Genomic DNA, 19,880 nt, shown 5'->3' with positions numbered 1-19,880 from the left:
GACATATTGATTTGGCTATTGTTGATTATGTTTTTAAACTGGCATCATCTAGGTATCTGAGTTTGGGGTAATTAACAGTATAGGTGCTGATTTTTGATTGTGTCTTTGTTGAATGAATGGCTTTTTCTTTTGTTTCTGTTTTCTCGCTCATTTTCTGGCCAGCAGGATTGCAGTTCTGGTGAATGGTTTGTCCTCCAGTCTATCAGGGTGCCTCTGCTGATTTTCTAGAACCGCAGGGAGCTTCAGTCAGAGTTGTGGACCAAGAAATGGTAAAGAGGAGCAGGGATTATTGAGGGTAGACTGGGCATGCTCTGAGAGAGAGAGTTGGCAGTCTACAGGCAGGGGCTTACCTGGTATGGCCTGAGGGAAAGCAGGGGACTTCTGCTAGAGTTGTAAACCAGAATATCCCCCACCCCATATATACATATATATACATGATATATATATATATATATATATATATATATATATACATATATACATATATATATATATATATATATATATATATATATATATATATATATATTTCACACCCTTATATAACTCACCAAGGCTAGTTAATGCTGACAGTGTTCCCACAGAGGTTGTGTAGACACTGATGCATTGGGTAACCTACAAACAGTCACACCCTTGCAGAAAATTGACTCTCCTCTAGAAGCTACTAACTGCAATAGCTCTTCATCTAGGGGTAGGGCCTATGAGCCCCTCCCTGTCCATGCTGAATCACTGACTGGCCACTGAATGACCAAAACCCATTCATCTACCTTTTGGGAATGGAGATATCACTCTCTTGAAATTTCTTTCTACTGATTTGGGGGCATTATTTTCCTTTTGTCCTTGTTCCCCAATTTGGGATATCGGTCAGTCTTAACATTGTCAGCTGTAACATTTGTAGTCCAGTCTCTGCATTCTGAGAAAGTTCCGTTCTGACTGAAACAGTCTGTGATGCTAGACAATTTAGCTAGTGTAGAAAGGAACTTCCCTAATTAATGAAGATTTTAGGAGACTAATCACTGGGCAAGGAGTAGGCAGGACTTCCAGGTTGGAGGAGGAAAGAGAGGAGAAAGGAGATTTGTGGCTTTTTTGGACACACACACACACACACACACACACACACATACACACACACACAGAGTTGGGGTACAAGATGTAATGAACTAGAGGACCCCAATTAGATGGCAGATCCACCAGGATCCGGAGGATTTAATTTAGTAAGGCTTTAGTATGACTTACTAATTAGGATGTTAGTAGTTGCAAACAGCCATTGAGTTACCTGTTGATTCTAAACTACGTTTATGTGGTATTTTCCTTCACACGGTGACACAACTGAATTCCAGGGAAAGGTACAGTGGCACATCACCTCAGCCAACCACAGAATTTGATGCATGGGGCTGGTGTGGTAGTGACCCACCATGAGAATTTAGTTAAGTCAAGTGGAGAGATTTTAGAGCAAAGGGTCAGAAAGTCTGCAGAGATGAGAACAGCCCACGGTGCCATGTGGTCTGCTGGTGCCCAGTGTAGTGTAAGATGGTGCCTTTTTTCTTTCTTTCTTTCTTTTTTAGTACTTCCTGCAACAAGTTAGTCATTTAGGAATTGTCCTGGATGCAGATGCTTTAGGAAACAACACTGAGGCAGGATGCTCAATGAATCAAGCAGGATGCTGGAATAAATATGTCTCAGCATCTCAGCATCCCTGAGGGTGAATCTTGTCGGAGCTGTTTTGTCTCCATTGGTGTCTGTAAACATATAACTCTCACAGGTAATAACCACTTCTGTAATAACATATTCATAGAATGTGTAATGTGTATGATTCAGTTAAAGATGATTCGCTGCTTGAGCAGGTAGGGCATCTGTTTTTCTTTTATTAATTAGTTTTGACTGTATAACAAAAATCACTTAATTTTCTATTAATTATCTATGCCATTTGAAAGAACCACATGATAAGTCCTGAAGATTCTTTAGCCACCACGATTTATTAACTATGCATAACTAAAATTCTGGATGGAGACATTTTCATGTCTTAGCCGATCTCAGAGCTGTTCCCATGTAGGGAGATCAACAATTTGTTACCTGTGTTGTTCTTCTTGGCTTCTTCCTTCATGGGTATAGCCTAGATCTTCAGGAGGTCTCCCCCTGTTGAATCTTTTTCTTTCTTTTTCTTTTTCTTTTTTATCTATTTGGAAGAAATGCACATCTTTTTTTTCTCTTGTTGAATAAGAGCATATTCTCTTCACCACTACAACATATTTTCTGCCTTCCACTCTAAGATTTTACACACACACACACACACACACACACACACACACACACACACAATCAGTCCTTTCTAGAAACCTAGTGTATTTTATCAGTTCTGTTATCTGTCTCATTGATGTTTTAAATAATAAAGTCAATAAGGCACTATTTGTTATGTTTCTGGGAGATCCTATATCCTTTTTGTTCTAGGAGCATTTCATTTAAAGTATGATTAGATCTCTGTAGAAGTAAATACTTAAAAGCTGCTCTATGCTCCCAGTGGGTTCACATAGCTCTTTACCTGCCCAAGAGCTCTGGTTTCACAACTACATGACACAGGTGCACAGCGTTATCTTTTAATATGCCTTACTAGCTCAATGGTTGGGCCACTTTCAAAGGTTCCTGGTGGCTAGCATACACTCCCCTTCAGTATTCCTGAGTTAACACTTTCTAAATCTATATTATATCTTTGCTGCCCTGTTTCCTTCTGGGAAGCCCTCTCATGGAGCTGATTTCCCTTTGCACCTAGATTTTGGCCACTTCACTCTCCTGCTCCTTCACTGCATGTTCTGTCCTACGACACTCTTGTGGCCGAACCCCTTTTCCTCCTCCCCTGTGTTTCTTTCCTGGGAATCCTAAAAGTCCCGCCTCTTTCACTCTGCCAAGTGAGTAGCTGCTGGGTCTTTATTGACCCATCAAAAAACCAGCTGTTGGCAGGGACCTGTAGTGGACGTGGGAATTTCCATGTAAGTACAAATCAGACCCCTAATATCTCAAACCCTTTGTCCAATAAAAAAAGGCTGTTTTCTCTCAGACATAAATTGAGCACAACCATAGCAATTATGCAAATCATTAAGTATGATATATAATTAACACCTAGCCCGTCATATTTGTCAATTTCGATAAAGTAATCTACCATCTACCCTGACTTAAAGAGTTTACCTGATTTCTATACCTTAATTATTTTCTGACTTCAACTTGTATTACCATCTGAAAACCATCTTTTCAAATCTATATCATCTTTCTCGAACAACTTAAATTTGATTATGAGACTATAATTAGTCTTCAACCCTGTCAGAAATCTAAGAATTAATGCAACATTACCTGAATATGTAGAAAGCACAAAAACATAGCTTCCAAAATTTAAACAAATTGTAGATACAGCTGACTACTTGAACAGTAGTCCCCTAGTCCTCAAAATGTCAGAGCCTTCTGGCCCAGAACCATCTGACAGATCTTGAATAAGGCAGGAACTATAAAGTACTAGTTTACTCTGTCTTGGCAGAGCTAAGATGTTTACTATCCCACATTATATGTACTTTTTTAGACAGAATTTTTTGTCTGTAGATGAATTAGGGCATGTTTTTCTCCAGTGGCTACCTTTCCACAACTGGAGTAATACCATATGAAGGTTTTGATGCTCAACTTCTTGAGCATTAAATAAACCATGAAGGGGGTACTGTCAGAAACAGACATGTCTCTAGTCAAATTATCTTTAATAATGAATTAATATTAAATGTAATATTCTGTGAATTTCTGACTTATAGCCTGCCTTTCCTGATTTCTTTGCACCAGGATAGCATGTAAGTGCTCCAGAAATTGGTGTCCTTTTCACCATACGAGAGAGAATTTAATTAGTTATTTTTATGAGCTGAAGTTGCTGGCTATTGGGTTTTTGTTGTTGTTGTTGTTGTTAATTTCTCTCCTTTATGAGATGGAGGTAGGGGTACATACTTGACTCTCCATACCATACACTATTTCCCTTTGTTAATGTCATCATTTGTGAACTCATAAAGTTACTTACAAATGTCTACAAAAGAATGTCACAATAGAGACTTGTGAAGAGCAGCCCACGTCTTGACTGTAGTGGTGTTTGTACAAAGCAATGTGTGAAACAATCACATTGAACTACATGCTGAACATGCACATGCACACACAACCAAAGAAATTTTATTTTAAAACAGGGTCTCAGTTAGCCCAGCCAGCCTAGAACTCAAAACATGGCCAAGAAGATTCTTGAACTTCTGATCCTCTTACCTCTATCTTCCAAATGCTGAGATTTTAGGTATGGTCCACAAAACTAGCTTATGAGGTGCTGGAAGTCAGACCTAGCATGCCATGTATGTTTGAGTCAGCCCTCTCTCAGCTGAGCCCTAATTCAGGCTTGGTCATGCATTTACTGTTCCCCCCACTGCTGCACATAGCCTTCAGAATCTATAGCCTCTACCCAACTGTCTTGAGACAAGGCTCTCACTCAGCTGGAAGAACATCATTTCAGCTAGATTGGCTGTCTAGTGAGCGCTTAGGATCTGCCTGCTCCCACTATACAGTGTCAGGGGTATAGGCATATTACATATAGGATATTGGATATTTAAACTCAGGTTCTCATGGTTGCACAGAAAATACCCCTATCAACTGCATCCCTCAACCTTTCAATATGTTTTTAGAGGAGTAAGCCACAACTATACCATAGTAACCATAACTCCATAGCAACCATAACTCCATCTAACACCAAGCTGGGGGTCTATCTTCTCTTCAGATTCAGGCGTGGTGGCGTGGAATCGTGGTCCGGAAAGGATATGGATCTTATGAAGAGCTATTAAAAGCCTGGAGAAAAGGAAAATCCTCTCCAAAAGATAAAAAAGGAAAAATGGCTGCAAAGGGAAAACCTGCAAAAAGTAAAAAATGATTATGTAAATGAAGGAACGAAAAGAAAGATTGCTAACAGAGTAGGAAGGCACCACGTCTAGGGACCAGACAGCAGCCACACAAAAATTATCCACGAAATCTAGGCTGTTTGTAATAATAAAAGTATCACTTTAATGTTTGTGGGAAGAATTGGATGACACCTGGGAACTGCCTCAAAACAGCTAAAGGGACATGGGTTCAAATAAAGCCAGGCAGGCCAGACTTAAATTGACAACCACAGAAGTAGGTGATGAGCGTGTTGGGGTCCCTGCACTCTTCTGTCTATTTAAAAACATTTGGGGGAAGCCATGGATATACAAGTAGGTCCATGGAAATCTACTGGTACATCCAGTCACCTTGCACCGCCGCTGACATCTTACACAGTGTCAGTATGAAAATAAAACCAGGAAGCTGACATTGGTTCAATAAACATCACCTACTCAGATTTCATCAGGCATGTGCGTGTGCACGTATGTATATGTGCATGTACATCATGTGGTTCAGTGCAGTTGTGAGCCTGCATCGTGTGGCTCAATGCAGTTGTGTTACACTTAACTTTCTACAAACACCACTGCAGTCAAGACATAGGCTGCTCTTCGTAAGTCCCCATTGTGACATTCTTTTGTAGTCTTTTGTAGGTACCCAGAATGTACCAAATCCTTATCCTTCATTTCCTGCTAGGCGGCAGCCCTGGCTGTAGACAGGGTGGCCCGAGAGGAGATAAGTAGTTGTCAAAGGAGGAACGAGTCAGGTGTGGAGGTCAGGAGAATCTTGCAGGCCTGACTGACTGGCAATCGAGTTACATTTTTATTGCTACAGGTTTCACAGAACAAAGCAGACTAATGATTATCCAAGAAGTACAGAAGATGATATCATCTTGTCTCTGGACATGTGTTTGATTTTTCATTACATGTCCAGGGTTTCAAGTTCAGTCATAATTAGAAAGTACAGATAGAACATATTTTGTTTTTATTATTAGCCCTATAACACCCCATAAAGACTCTAGAGAATGTCTCCACCAAGGGAGACTTGTTTATTATACAACAGCCTGATGTTAGGTGATGCAGAACCGGCAGCGTTTCCGGTTTTAAGTAAAGCATCCAGACAAGCAGACAATATGTGGACCAGCTTTCCATGAATAGTCAATACACATAACCCCTTCTACTATATCGTTTCATTATCCACGCTATAAAATAAGAAAAGCTTATTTTAGTCAATCTATCTTATTTACAGAGTTCTAGTCCTCCAGGGATGTACCCTATACACTCCCCTATCTTTAAATTACATTTTCGGAGAGCCCTATGCATATTGTAAAAAGAGATCTTGAATGTGTTACTAATTATCCTGGCCAGTCAGAGTTTGTCAATGATCTCTGTTCATATTTTCAGAGAACTCTCAGAATACTCTAAAAGGAGGCCTTGAATCTGTTACCACTACTCCTGACCAGTTGGAGTTTGTCAACTATTTCTAAGTTGACCATGTACCAACAATACTGTTTCAGTTTGCTTAGGGTGGGTAACCCAAGAATATTCCTGGATCATGGCCTTATTTTCTAGCTTAGTCCTCTGTGTGTGCATCAAAATCTCCAGGGCATGGGGAAGACTTTAAAATAGGGCCAGATAAAGTTACTTCCCTAAACGCAGAAGGGATAGTAAGTTTAGGACTTCCCTAAAAAGACTCAGACGTAGTTTTTCTTAGGAAAAGACACAAGATGACTCATGATGCAGAAAGTTCCCAAGAATGCAACACACAGACACCAAAACCTAAAAGCGAGAGACCGAACAACAGTGATCACAGCATTCGGCTTAGCTTTGCTGGAACGGTGTCAAACAGCTGTGCCGGCTTCATGACTCTCACCATTTCCAGTGGATAAGGCTGGGCCACTTTCCCATCAAACAATATGTTCCTGCAATTTCCCTTAAACTTCACATTATATTCATTTGCTGTATATGTGTGCATATGCAGGTGTGTGTGTGTGTGTGTGTGTGTGTGTGTAAAGCAGAAAGCAACTTCTGGTATTGTCCCTTTGGAGCACTACCCAGATGTTTTTAAGGTGTGGTCTCTCATTAGGCCTGGAACTCAGCTACGGACAGTCGAGCTAGCTGGGGATCGTCAGGGATCTGCCTGTCTCTGCCTCCACAGCACTGTGATTAAAAGCACACCACCACCCATTTCTTTTTAAATGTGCTACTCAGATCAGATTCAGGTTCTTAAGCTTCAATGCAAGGCGCTTTCTAAACTGAGCTACCTTTCCAGCGTCACATTTGGTTCTTATAGGCCAGTGGTCCTCAGCCTTCCTAAGGCTGCGACCCTTTCACACAGTTTCCTCATGCTGTGGTGACCCCCAACCACAAATTATGGTTAAAGAGCCACGGGCTGAGCAAAGCTGTTGGCAGGATTGGTTCACATTCTGTTCCTCGCTCTGGGAGTATTGCTAAGGAAGCAGCTCACTGAAACCTACCGTGTGTCCCTTCTGTGGTCCTGGGTAAAGCAGTCTAGTTCTTTTTCCTGGGGTAGGGGCTGGGATGACTATCTTCTCACCTCTACCTCGGTGATCACAGGAAGTTGGGACACAGCACTTAACAAGTGCCCAACCCAGTGCCCACAGTCTTGGGAGCCTGAGGGCCAAAGGCTAATGTCCAGTTCAGTTAGCTCTTTAAGAAAGCAGAGGTGTTGGTAGGCGATGGTTCATCCTGCATCACGGAGACCGTTACTGTAGCTCAGGATAAGCTTCTGCAGCATGGCTAAATGCCCTGCCTGTATGACTGAGGCTGGAAAACAAAATCGGTCTAAGAATATAGGATACCCTCTCCCTTTCCAGTAACGCACCACTTCTGATGTTCGTAACAATGAGTAATAACTTTCTTTTAACCAGCCGTTTTATTTGGGGCATCAGAAAGTATTTCAGTGAGAAAATTTACCTCTGTGAGTTCCACACACAGCCTGAAAGTAGATTCCCCCCCTCCCACGCACCTCCCCACCGCCTCTCTTTTATAAACCTGCACTGGAAGAATTTCACTTTTGTATTAGCTCAAGTTCTTTGATCCACTGGAGTCCCAGCTCTCCTGCAGACTCTTCCTAATTAATGCACAGAATGATGGTGTCTTAGTCAGGGTTTCTATTCCTGCACAAGCATCATGACCAAGAAGCAAGTTGGGGAGGAAAGGGTTTATTCAGCTTACACCCTCACATTGCTGTTCATCACCAGAGGAAGTCAGGGCTGAAACTCAAGCAGGTCAGGAAGTAGGAGCTGATGCAGAGGCCATGGAGGGATGTCACTTACTGGCTTGCTTCCCCTGGCTTGCTCAGCCTGCTTTCTTATAGAACCCAGGTCTACCAGCCCAGGGATGGCTCCACCCACAATGGACTGGGCCCTCCCCCTTGATCACTAGTTGAGAAAATGCCTTACATGGATCTCATGAAGGCATTCCCTCAACTGGGGCTACTTTTTCTGTTATAACTCCAGTTTTGTGTCAAGTTGACACAAAACCAGCCAGTACAGATGGCTTACTGGCTTTGATTAAGGACCTTGCAAGTTTAAAGCTGGTTATTGATCTAACAATTATCCAACAGAGGACTTTGATTTTGGAGGTACTGGAAGTTAAGTCTAGTGTCTCATACATACTAGGTAAGCACTCTACCACTGAGGTATATCACCATCCCATATGGTAAATTCAGTGTATAAAATATACTGGGTGATTTCCAGTCACTTTTGAGATATTACATGAGATAATTTCCTCCTTGAAGAGCACTTATCACACTGTCGTGGATGGAATATGCTTGGCTCAGGGAGGGAGTGGCATCATTAGGAGGTGTGGCCTTAGTGGAGTAGGTGTGTCACTGTGGACATGGGCTTTATAATAACCTCATCCTAGCTTCCTGGAAGTCAGTATTCTGCAAGCTGTCTTCAGATGAAGATGCAGAACTCTCAGGTCAGGTCCTCCTGCACCATGCCTGGCTGGATGCTGCCATGTTTCCTGCCCTGATGATAATGGACTGAATCTCTGAACCTGTAAGCCAACCCGAATTAAATGTTGTCCTTATAAGACTTGCCTTGGTCATGGTGTCTCTTCACAGCAGTAAAACCCTAACTCAGACACATACTTTGACCTTAGAGAAGATGATGGCTTCTACGGGAGGAAGTAGGCAAGATACCCAGGGCAAATGACATCTGCTTCCCTCTTCAGTTGAATCCAAAAAAGGATGAAGGAGAAAAGATAAGTGGTACAGGATCTCAGAACAAAGGATCTTGGGAGTCTCTTTATCCAACCTACAGATGAATGATTTGTGAAATACCCCCTCAACAGTCCTCTACTGATGGGCCTCCACCCCGTACTCTTCCATTCCATTGTGAGGCTGATCTTTCAGAAGGAAGCCCTTCTTAGCATCCCAGCTTACCTTCCAGTGACTCCGACCGATTGCTCCCCTCTGCCTTGGTCAGTTCATCTGAAGGAGTTCTCATGGCTCTAGAAAGCTGACAGCTGGTAGCAGAGAGCGGATGAGGATTATTGAAGCTGGCTAGTGAGGGACACCATGCTTTGCTATGGTTCCCAGATGGGGAGTGGACACTGCTGTTGTAATTTCAGGGGATATTGGGCTAAGGTACATTGCCTGTACTCTGACAGCTGAAATTATTCTTTATGTATTTAGCGTATACGAGTACACTGTAGCTGTCTTCAGACTCACCAGAAGAAGGCATCAGATCTCATTACAGATGGTTGTGAGCCACCGTGTGGTTGCTGGGAATTGAACTTGAGACCTCTGGAAGAGCAGTCAGTGCTCTTAACCGCTGAGCCATCTCTCCAGTCCCTTAAATTATTTTTTATTTAATTTTCTTTCCATACTTTGAAGTTGCCCTGGGGAAGGTGTCAGGTTTGTACTACATCAACCCTTATAGCCTCCTTGTTTCTTTCTTTTTTTCTTTCTTTTTTCTTCCTTCCTTTCTTTTTTCTTTCTTTCTTTTTTTTTGACACAGAAAGAGTGAACTTTTTCTCAAAGCCTTCAGCAAGCTAATATCTGTAATAATTGATATACCTATTTCAATTATAATGACACCTGCTTTTTCTTCACCTTTAATTTGAGACAGTGTTTCTTTGTGTAGCCCTAGCTGTCCTGGAATTCATTCCCAAGTGCTGGGATTAAAGGCATGTGTGACTACTGCCCACCATGTTTTCTTCCTCATTTACGTACTTGACTTCAAATGATATGTTTTCATTTTTATGTGCATGCATGTGTGTCTATGTGGGGTTATGCACACCTAATTTGTTCCCTAGAGTGGGAGCTGGGAACCAGATATGGGTCCTCTGCAAGACCGGGCAAAAACTCTCCCACTGAGATACAGCCTCAGACTCTCATGTTGGGGGTTGGTCTGGCATTCAAATGACAAATACTGATCCCCAAGATCTGTCTGTCCCTGAAGAGCGGATCCTCACATACACCAAATGATGCTTTGCAAATCTTGCTCCCCATTTTAAAGCTATTGGTTAATAAGTGTCTACAGCCAATTACTGGGGAGAATAGAAAGAAGTAGGCAGAGCTTCATTTCCTGGGCTGGAGGGTCTTGCAGGTAGGGATCACAAGGAGGAAGAGGAAATGGAGGAGACTGGAGAATGAGGAGGAGGAAGGCAGAATGAACAGAAGGTCTCTATTAGCTGTGATGGACCAGGGGCACATGGCCAAAATGAAGTGGATCCTGAGACCATGTTGGTGGGACAGAAATAAACCAGCGAGGCACAGACAAGTATTTGGAGAGCACAGCTGGGGAAGAAGTACCGAGTCTAGCACTAGAAAAGTAGATTAGGAGTAATTCCCCTAGTATTTCTGCTAAAGCTAAATAAATAAATCGTAGTCTGGTCTCATTCGTTTGGAAGATAACGAGGATGGAAATAATCCAATTACTTTCCGTTCTCCCTCCGTTCTTATTTAAATAAAAGCATTTGGAGGTTAGTTTATAGGGAAAAATCAACAACGTGAGCACTAGGTAGCTAGTGTGCTGGCAGTTAGTGTGAGGGGACCACAGATGATGGCCTGTAGCCAGTGCTCTTAACCACTGAGCGATCTCCCCAGCCCAATAAAGCTTAAAAAAAGGGGGTGGGCATCAGTAACTTGGCTCCCATGAGAGACCAAAAGTGTCATATCTGTGCAAAGAAAGCCTGGACAATATATTACTAGACCCAGGGTTTAAAAGGGTGTACTTGGGATACTACTGGCAGCATTAGGAACTAGACTTGATTAAATGGTATTCATCATTAGCAGGGATTTCTTTGATCTCCTTTGAACTGATGGAGAAAGGCATCAAGGAGCGTGGAAAGGTGGTTAGGATTTCCAGGATGTGCCTTGACTGGCACCTATGCCAATGTGTGGTCCCAGCTGAAATTCAGAGACAAGGTCAAGTTCCTCTGCAACTCAAGAACACCAAGATGTATTTGTGTTTATTTCATGCAATTAACCAATCATGGTATTGTGGCTTGAATGAAAATCTGCTCATATATTCAAAAGTTTGGTTCTCAGTTGGTGGAACTGGTGGAAGGGTTAGGAGGTGTGGCCTTTTTGGCAGACCGGTGACACTGGGAGTAGGCTTTGAGATTTTAAAAGTCTCATGTCTCTCTTTGACTGATGCCTGTAGATCAGATGTAAGGTCTTAGCGACTGCCCCAGCACCATGCCTGTCCTGCCAGGCTCCTCCCCTTGATGAGCACCGGCTCATCCTCAGATTAAATGGTCTCTTTTACAAATTGCCTTGGTCTCGGTGTCTCTTCACAGCAATAGAAAAATAACTAAGGCACAAGGAAAGAACTGACATTCTGCATAGAGTTTTTAAATGCTAATTAATTCTCAGTTGGCTCCTAAGTTAAAATTAATCACAAGAACTTTATTCCCAAGCACATTTTAATCGCTCTGTTTTTAAAAATAAAGAATAATACTTTTCCTATAAAAGTGCAGCAGAAGGTGTATCAGGTTGACTGGCCCAATCACGTCAATGATGTGATTTGTGTAGTTTCCTTCTCTCCTGATTAATACAGCTAGAAGTAGAAGGAGCTGTCTCTCAAGAGTGATTTTCCCAACTGGGAGGTATATTCATGAAACATCATATTGTTCCCAAACTTAGTGTATTCTGTAATTTTTCCAAATGAACGTTGAGTGTAAAATGTCTCATTTTGTGTGTTTATCTAATCGTTTGGTGAATTATGGGCTCCTTTGAGAAGCCTAATTACCTACTTAGTAATAACCAAACACAGAGAATACTGACTGTTTTAGGTAGGACATTACACCCCATACAAACAAGTGCAAGAATAAGTCTTATTCTTGACTCAGGGACTTGTAGAGCCCAGGCTGGCCCCTGTCTTTTTGGTCCTTCCGCTTCTACCTCCTGGGTGTTGGAATTCCAAGCAGGCAGCACACACTTTGCCTTAATTATAAATGTTGACAAAGGCTATGAAGAGGCTCCTAGTTTAGGTAGCAACTGTTAAAAAGCAGAAGTCACACAGACCTGGAAGTTGTGGGAACTAGCAAGAAAGCAGAGAGACTGAAAGCCAGACAGACATTCCAGAGGTGAGAATCAGAGGGAAGGATCAGAAAGAGTCTGTCTGTGCCGGAGAAAGATGCCGGTGAGCTGACCCCTTTAGGTCACATTCAGCAACGTGGGGTCCATCCGAGACACTACAGGAAGTACACTGCCCATTTATAAACTGACAAAACCCAATTTATTGTAGATAAAATTTATAAACTCTGTAATAATAACAGGTCACATTTGTTGACCATTATGAGCCAGGCAGCATTCTCAGAACTGTTGATGTGGTAAAGCCACTTGATTCTTACAACCTTATGCATGTAGGGTTGCCACATTTTACAGGGTAGTAAGTAAAATAGCTGAAATCTTGGGGGCCTATGGTCACATGAGCCACAAGCACCAGAGCCATAACTGATTCAGATATGATTGCAGGTGTGCCATAGTCAGGAGATGAACCAAACAGTCCTGCACTAAGTAACTAATGAACTTCAATGCATTCGTAGACCCTGTCAAGCACATCTTTAGACACTATAGGTCCCATGCTAAAGATATCAAGTCTGAAACATCTGTAGCCTGGGACTTCTCTAGATGAGATCCTGGGACAGGGCATGAAGTGCACAGCAAAGACCAAGTATGTATGGCCATGAAGGAGGGCAAGAGCTCTCTAAATATAGACTTCTTAGGATTTGGAATAAGTGTGTTTAATTAATAAGAATTAGAAAATAACCACTTATTTCTACTAATAGAGTACATTTGTTTCGTTAATTATAGCCCTGTCTGACCCATGGTACAGTTTTAAAGGAAGTTTTAATGCATAATAAATATATGAGGGTCAAAAACAGGACCATTTCCACCATTATCCAAGAGTCTCCATGGAAACCCACTTCTGGTATGCCTATGAGGGTAAACTGAAGAAGGAAGATGCTCCCTGCGATGGGCAGCCATTGGATGGGGTGCTGGAGCAAACTGAGCACCAGCATTCATCTTTCTGTTAGCCTGACTGCCACGTGGCCACACTTCTGGCACTATATCTCACACTGTGCACAAAATCAACAGTCCTTTCCTTAAAATGATTTTGTTAGACATTTTGACACAACTCTGAGGAAAGAAACTAACTCACACCCAAATCTAACAGTTCTGGTCACATATATGTGGAGAGCTTTTTAATCAGTTCCTGTTACAGGATTACCAGCCACTGTCCATGCAGGAGCCTGATGTGAACACTTGCCAGGTGGACCCTGATGGTGAAAACCAGCTGCACCCCTATGACGCCCCAAAACAGTAGGAATGAGACTTGGCGCCCCTATTCCCCTTTCACCATCAGCCTCCCCCTCCCCTTTTCCTCCTTTTTATGACAAGAGAAGGGGAGGAATGGTAGCATTAGGACTGCTCCTGCAAAATTTTTCCTTCTTCCAAATGTACTTAATCTCTACCTATAATGTATACATATGTGTGTTCCAGCATCTTGTCAAGTCCAGGCACTTATTACATCTAGAACAGCTCTAGAGAAGCAACCTACAGATGCTTCAGCCTTCTCTCTCAGACACAGACGCTTCCACTGGACCTGTTCCTTCTGACCTATCCTCAGATGGTTCCACAGACCCTGGACAACAAGGAAACAGCCAACTCTTAAGACTGGACAAACATCCTTACCCCTACTTTTCTAGACTCTCTAGAAAAGTTGCCCCCAAACAAGCGTGAAGCAGTCAGAGATCACAACAACCCTATTCCTACTCCAACATCACCTCTAATTTTTCTTTTTTAAATTAAACCAAAATGGGGGAATGTTGGGATTCTGTAAACCCCACCCCTCAGTTACCTGGCAATAGCCAGGTATGCTCCGCCCCAGTTACCTGACACTATAAAAGAGGCTGCTTGCCCCCTCCTCTCTCTCTTGCCCTTCTCTCTCTCTCTCTCTCTCTCTCTCTCTCTCTCTCTTGCTCTCCCTTTTTACCCCTCCACTTCCTTTCCCCCCTCTCTCTCCATGTGCTCATGGGCAGCCTCTACTTCTCTACTTCTCTAATCCTCTCTTCTCTCTCTCTCTCTCCCTCTCCCCCCCTCCCCCCCTCTCTCTAAGTACCCTCTTAACTCCCCCATGACTCTATACCATGTGGCTGGTCCCTCAGGGGGAAGAGATTCCCAACATGGGTCCCTCAGAGGCATCTCCCTTGTCCCCAGACCTCGATGTACCTCCATGGGTCATATTCCCCCCACTCTATTCTTTTCTTAATATTGATGCCGAAACTGGGGCATCATCTTTTAACAACAGGGGATATTTGTATAACTGAATCTCAATGAAACCCTGGGCTTGCAGGTTCAGGTGAGCTTCACTAGAAAAATATTTCTCACACACTAGTCACAACTCATTGCTGAAGTAGTTAAACGCTCCTGGTCCACTCCATTGAGGGAGAACTTTTGAGAGATTGCTCTTGGTTTCCTTTGGGGCTTTCCTCAAAAGTTTTTCCTTCCTGATCTCATTTTTTCTTATTCCTGAAGTTTTCCTTATTCCTGGTCATATTTCCCTGTAATGCATCTTTGCTATGAATACAGCTATATGTTGAGACTTGAGTCTTCCTCTGAACCAATGAAACTAGAATGGTGCTGAATGCACAAAGTGCTGGTTTTCCTGCATGGTTCATCTGGGAGAATTCTACAATGTCCATCACCTCCCTCCGCTCCCCAGCCATGATAGGAAGACATTCGAGATCTGGAAGACCGTGATATGGGGTAGATGCATAACCCTAGTATTCCTAAGACAGCATTAAGTCCTAAGGGGGATGATTGCTGGGGTGTTAGTTAAGTGCACACAAAAATAACTCGCTCATTTTCCCACCAGCCTCACAGCAACCTCAGCTCACATTCCCTCTCAGCAAAATTACAAGTTACTGGACATAGACTTCTAGAGTTGACTTCATATAAAGAAAAATGCTACTCAAAGCTTAGGGCGCAGCTAGGTTAGGGTACAGCAGGGGCAGGAGGAGAAGTTCAAAGTCACTGTCAGTTAAATACCAAGTTCAAGGCCAGTCTAGGCTATATGTAGATTCTGTCTCAAATAAATAATCAAAGTAAAATAAATGCCATTGTCATCCAGAAGACTTTAAGGTCACCTTTAAGAGAATATATTTCCTGGAAAAACAAACAAACAAAATCTTGATTAGTCCTTAGTAACTTTTCTGCACCTTGATCTTGAAATGACTGGTGGGGGTGGGATTCTCTCTCTAGTCACTGAGCAGATGCTGGAAGCTGGGAAGCTCTCTTACCAAGGGCTGTGGAAGTCTCACTTTGTAAAGCACAACTGCTAATCAGCAAGGACTTCGGTGCTGGTAAAAACTGGAACCTGATGAGTAGGTTCTCCGAGGAGCTGCCCACATCTCTGCTGGATGACAAATCCAGGTTGGAGATGAAGGGATAATCTGAGCTGTTGAGATATCACCAGTGACATGTATTAGGCACTGTTTCACAGATTGTTTGGCTCCCACAGGCATCCTGACCCGACTTCTACCAAACTTATTGTATGACATTACCCTTCCTGGAACCTGCACGCAGACCACACCACTACCAAATCCGCCTTTCTTCTTCCCCAAGCTTCTCTATTCCAAAGCCTCTCTATAGACTAGAAGGCAAAAGCAAAAGACAGTGTGATTAGCTGGGCCTGGTGTTCCAGGCCTGTGATCCTAGTTACCCAGGACACTGAGGAACGAGGGTTGGTCATTCAAGGCCCATCTGAGCAGCACAGTGAGACCTTGTCTCAAAGTAAAAAGCAAACGAGAGACTAGGCACAGAGCCTGACTCTGGCTACTTTAGAGTTCTTATTTCTACCACCCCTACTCTATATTTATCCCTTCAACCCCAACACTAGGTAGGAGAGAGAGAAGGCTAGAGGGAGAAGGGGGCCTTGATATTTTTAGACTACTTCCAGGTGATCAGGAGTGTCGAGTTTCTCGGGACCATTTTGATCTTTTGTCACCAGACTATCTCCAACCAGCCACAGCAGCAGGAGAAGCAGCAGCCTCAGCCCCCCCCCCCCCCCCCAGGGACTCTAGCATTGTTATACACTCTCAACAGCCTGCAGAATTCCAAACATCATATACTTGCAAACACTAATTGCAGCTGGCAAAATCATGCCCTGCCAGAGCATGAGGCAAATCATAGACTTGCTGTGGACTACGGGGCTCTAAAGCAGCCACGTACCCAATACCTGGGATTAAAACAAAAAACACATTCCATTGCCATTTCTATGTTTTTAAAGATACCAAAAATGCTCACTACGAAGCCTGGTGGTAGAATGCTTGCAAGCTATGAGCAGGCCCTAGGTTTAAACCCCAGGACCACAAAAGCCATGGCGATAACAAACCCTGTGTGGTTTTTGCAGTAGCTGGCTACTCTGAACCTTGGTTTTATTAATCACGAGATCACCCTAGAGACATAAAATGGCTTGTTCCTTGTAGTTTCCTTCCCGGCTGGCACACATTCACATCTGACATTATCATTCTTTTCTCAGAGTGTAAGTCCCAGCAAGGCGAGCCGGACATGCCATTGGTGGGAGTTGACCTGATCTAGTTGTCACGAGAGGCATGCATTGTAGGATTTTCAGGTAAGAGTTCATAGCTCCTGGAGTGCAGTGTGTCTTTCGGTTTCTGACAGCCTCATGATTCTCTATGTCCTAGAAGTCAACAAAGTATACAGGAATTTGACAGGACAACTGGTCTTATACCTTCATCTAGTCTAGCCTGGATCCTAGTAATCAACTTTCCTCCCGCCTGGATGTTCCAGGACAAACTCAGTTCTGCAAGTTCAGGTATCATTTCAAGAGCACATCCTAGAACAGACTTTTCCCAAGATCCAGTGAGTGCTGGCTCAGAAGGGCAGAGATGCCAATCACAATCAGAACAGCCAGAATTTGGGGTGTATGGAGGCTGGGGCAGATACCGTGTTAGCTAATGAGGAACAAAGAGAAGAAAGGAGCCCAGTTTCTGCCCCTAACAATAGTTTGGTAAGCGTTTGGGAAAATTGTATGAGTCTTCACAAATGCTATCTTTTTATTTTTTTTCAGTGTGTAATTTAATTGTAATTTTTTGTGTGTAATTTAACTTAATTGAGGCTTTAGTTGTAGTTAAATTTTCTTTTGTTTTAAAAAAAACCCTCATTTTCATTAATTTTTAAAGGTGGCTTGGAAAAATGAAGGAGGTATTATTTTGGAGTTTAAAAACAGATTAACGTGAGGCTGGAGAGATGGCTCAGCAGTTAAGAGTGTAAGGAAAAGATGACGGGACACCAATGAAAGGAAAAGTCACAGGGCACCAATGTTGTGAAAGGTTAACGATCCGAGTCATGGCACCAATGTTAGGGGAAGGATGAAGAGAGTGGGGGGCATATGGCCCATGGAGGTGCGGCGAGGCCTGAGGGCAAGGGAGATGCCTCTGAGGGGTCCATGTTGGGAATTCCTTCCCTGAGGGACCAGCCACAAACAGTATAGTACAGAATAGAGTTTATTCAGGTCATGGGAGAGTTAAGAGGGTGGTAGAGGCAGAGAGAGAGAGAGAAGTAGAGGAGTAGAGGCCGGCCATGAGCACGTGGGAGAGAGGGGGGAAGGGAAATGGGAGAGCAAGGCTGCAAGAGCACAAGGGCAGGAGAGGCCAAGAGAGAGAGGAGGGGTCAAGCAGCTCCTTTTATAGTGTCAGGTCACTGGGGCGGAGCATACCTGGCCACTGCTGGGTAATTGAGGGGTGGGGTATACCTGGCTGTTGCTAGGTAACTGAGAGGTGGGGTTTACAGAATCCCAACAAAGAGCACTGACTGCTCTTCCAGAGGTCCTGAGTTCAATTCCCAGAAACATTGTGGCTCACAACCATCTGTAATGAGATCTGATGCCCTCTTCTGGCATGTCTGGAGACAGCTACAGTGTACTTATATATAATAAATAAATAAATCTTAAAAAAAAAAAAAAGATTAACTGCTATCTACTCCAGTTCTTCTGAGGTCATAAGACGCACCGTGAGCTTTACAATAGCCACACTGAAGCCATACAGGCAGGTGCCTGGTCCCCTCCGTCCCTGTCCTCATTCTTATCCACAGAACTCAGCACGAACTGGAGTCCAAGGCACAGGGCTTCTCAGCAGTCACTCAATGCCTCTCGGGAATGCCATTTCCCAGAATGCATTCAGTCATTCACGTTTGAAGAGACAACCCAGACGGTTTGCCCCTGAGGGATCTGCTTGGAAAGGTGCTTCAAGGGAAGACATGTGTTCTGTTTTCATTTCTAAGTGTTTAATCTGTCTGTATATATATATATGGATGTGTGTTTGCACAGCTGTGCACGTACTCAGGAAGCTACAGAAAACCACTGGTGTGGCGCTTCAGGTGCCTCTGTCCTCCCCGGGTTTGTTGGTTTGTTTGTTTTGGAAACGGGTCACTGGCCCAGGGCTTGCTGAGTGGACTGGCTGGCTAGCAGGCCCCAGGGATCTGCCTCCATGGCCCTGGGATTCTCGGTCTACGCTGCCATCTTCAGCTTACATGCATTCTGAAGTTCAAAGTCAGGTCCTCATGTTTACAAGAGATGATTCTTAAGAGCCGAGCCATCTTCCCAGCCCCTGTCTTCACTTATTTTTCAAGCTGGCATACAGAAGGCAGTCATGTTTGAGGGGAGGAGTCACCATACCCAGTGTTTGAATGTCCTCAGTACTAAGTTTACAGCTACTCAACCTCAGGACTTTTTTTGTTTTATTTTTAATTGGATATTCTCTGTATTTACATTTCAAATGTTATCCCCTTTCCCCCCCACTCCCATCCCCCTCCCCATCCACTTGCTTCCATGAAGGTGCTCCCTCTCCCAACCACCCTCTTTACCTCAGTGCCTTGGCATTCCCCTACACTGGGAAAAAGGGCCTTCACTGGACCTAAGGCTTCCCCCATTGATGCCAGGCATTGCTGTCCTCTGCTACATATGCACCTGGGGCCATGGGTCTGTCTGTGCAAACTTATTGGTTGGTGTTTTAGTCCATGGGAGGTGTGGAGGGTCTGATTGGTTGATAATGTTGTTCTTCCCATGGGTTTGCAAACCCTTTCAACTCTTTCAGTCCTTTTTCTAGCTCCTTCATTGGGGTCCCTGTGTTCAGTCCGATGGTTAGCTGCAAGCATCCTGAGCTGTATCTGTATGACTTTGGCAGAGCCTCCGAGGAAGCATCCATATCTGGCTTCTTCCAGTAAGCACTACTTGGCATCAGCAATAGTGTTTGGATTTGGTGGCTGCATATAGGGTGGGTCCCCAGGTGAGCCTCAGGACTTTTAACTTGCTGACAGGATGCATTTGCTGAGTGAGCAATGGTGGATGTAGCTGACAAAATTGGTCCAGGAAACGTCCAGCTCTTCTAAGTTAGAGAGGAGAGGGAGAAATGATGCTAAAGTGGGCGGAAGAAGATGCAGACTGTGTGTGTGATTTGTGGTTT

General features: G+C 43.5%; 2 protein-coding genes across 2 annotated transcripts in view; one reads left to right on the top strand and one right to left on the bottom strand.

Moving 5' to 3' along the window:
* The window catches only part of LRRIQ4 (leucine rich repeats and IQ motif containing 4), a gene marked incomplete at both ends in the record, with an annotated part of 28,150 nt that extends 23,223 nt beyond the window's left edge, over nucleotides 1-4,927 (top strand). Inside the window, one exon of the mRNA XM_080929593.1 lies at nucleotides 4,778-4,927. Coding sequence (XP_080785719.1) covers nucleotides 4,778-4,927 — 150 coding nt within the window. The remainder of the gene's footprint in view (nucleotides 1-4,777) is intronic.
* Nucleotides 4,928-6,717: 1,790 nt separating this feature from the next.
* Nucleotides 6,718-19,014, bottom strand: LRRC31 (leucine rich repeat containing 31; the record flags this gene model as incomplete). The annotated part of the gene is given in 8 exon segments (XM_080929592.1): nucleotides 6,718-6,832; nucleotides 7,388-7,443; nucleotides 7,445-7,458; nucleotides 7,461-7,614; nucleotides 7,618-7,697; nucleotides 15,696-15,853; nucleotides 15,960-16,048; nucleotides 18,949-19,014. Coding segments are annotated over 8 exon segments (732 nt in total).
* Nucleotides 19,015-19,880: the final 866 nt, after the last annotated feature.

Source organism: Micromys minutus (genome assembly GCF_963924665.1).
Source record: "Micromys minutus genome assembly, chromosome: 15".
Taxonomy (NCBI): Eukaryota; Metazoa; Chordata; class Mammalia; order Rodentia; family Muridae; genus Micromys; species Micromys minutus.
The sequence above is the reverse complement of the archived record's forward strand: the minus strand, read 5'-3'. Positions and strand labels throughout refer to the sequence as shown.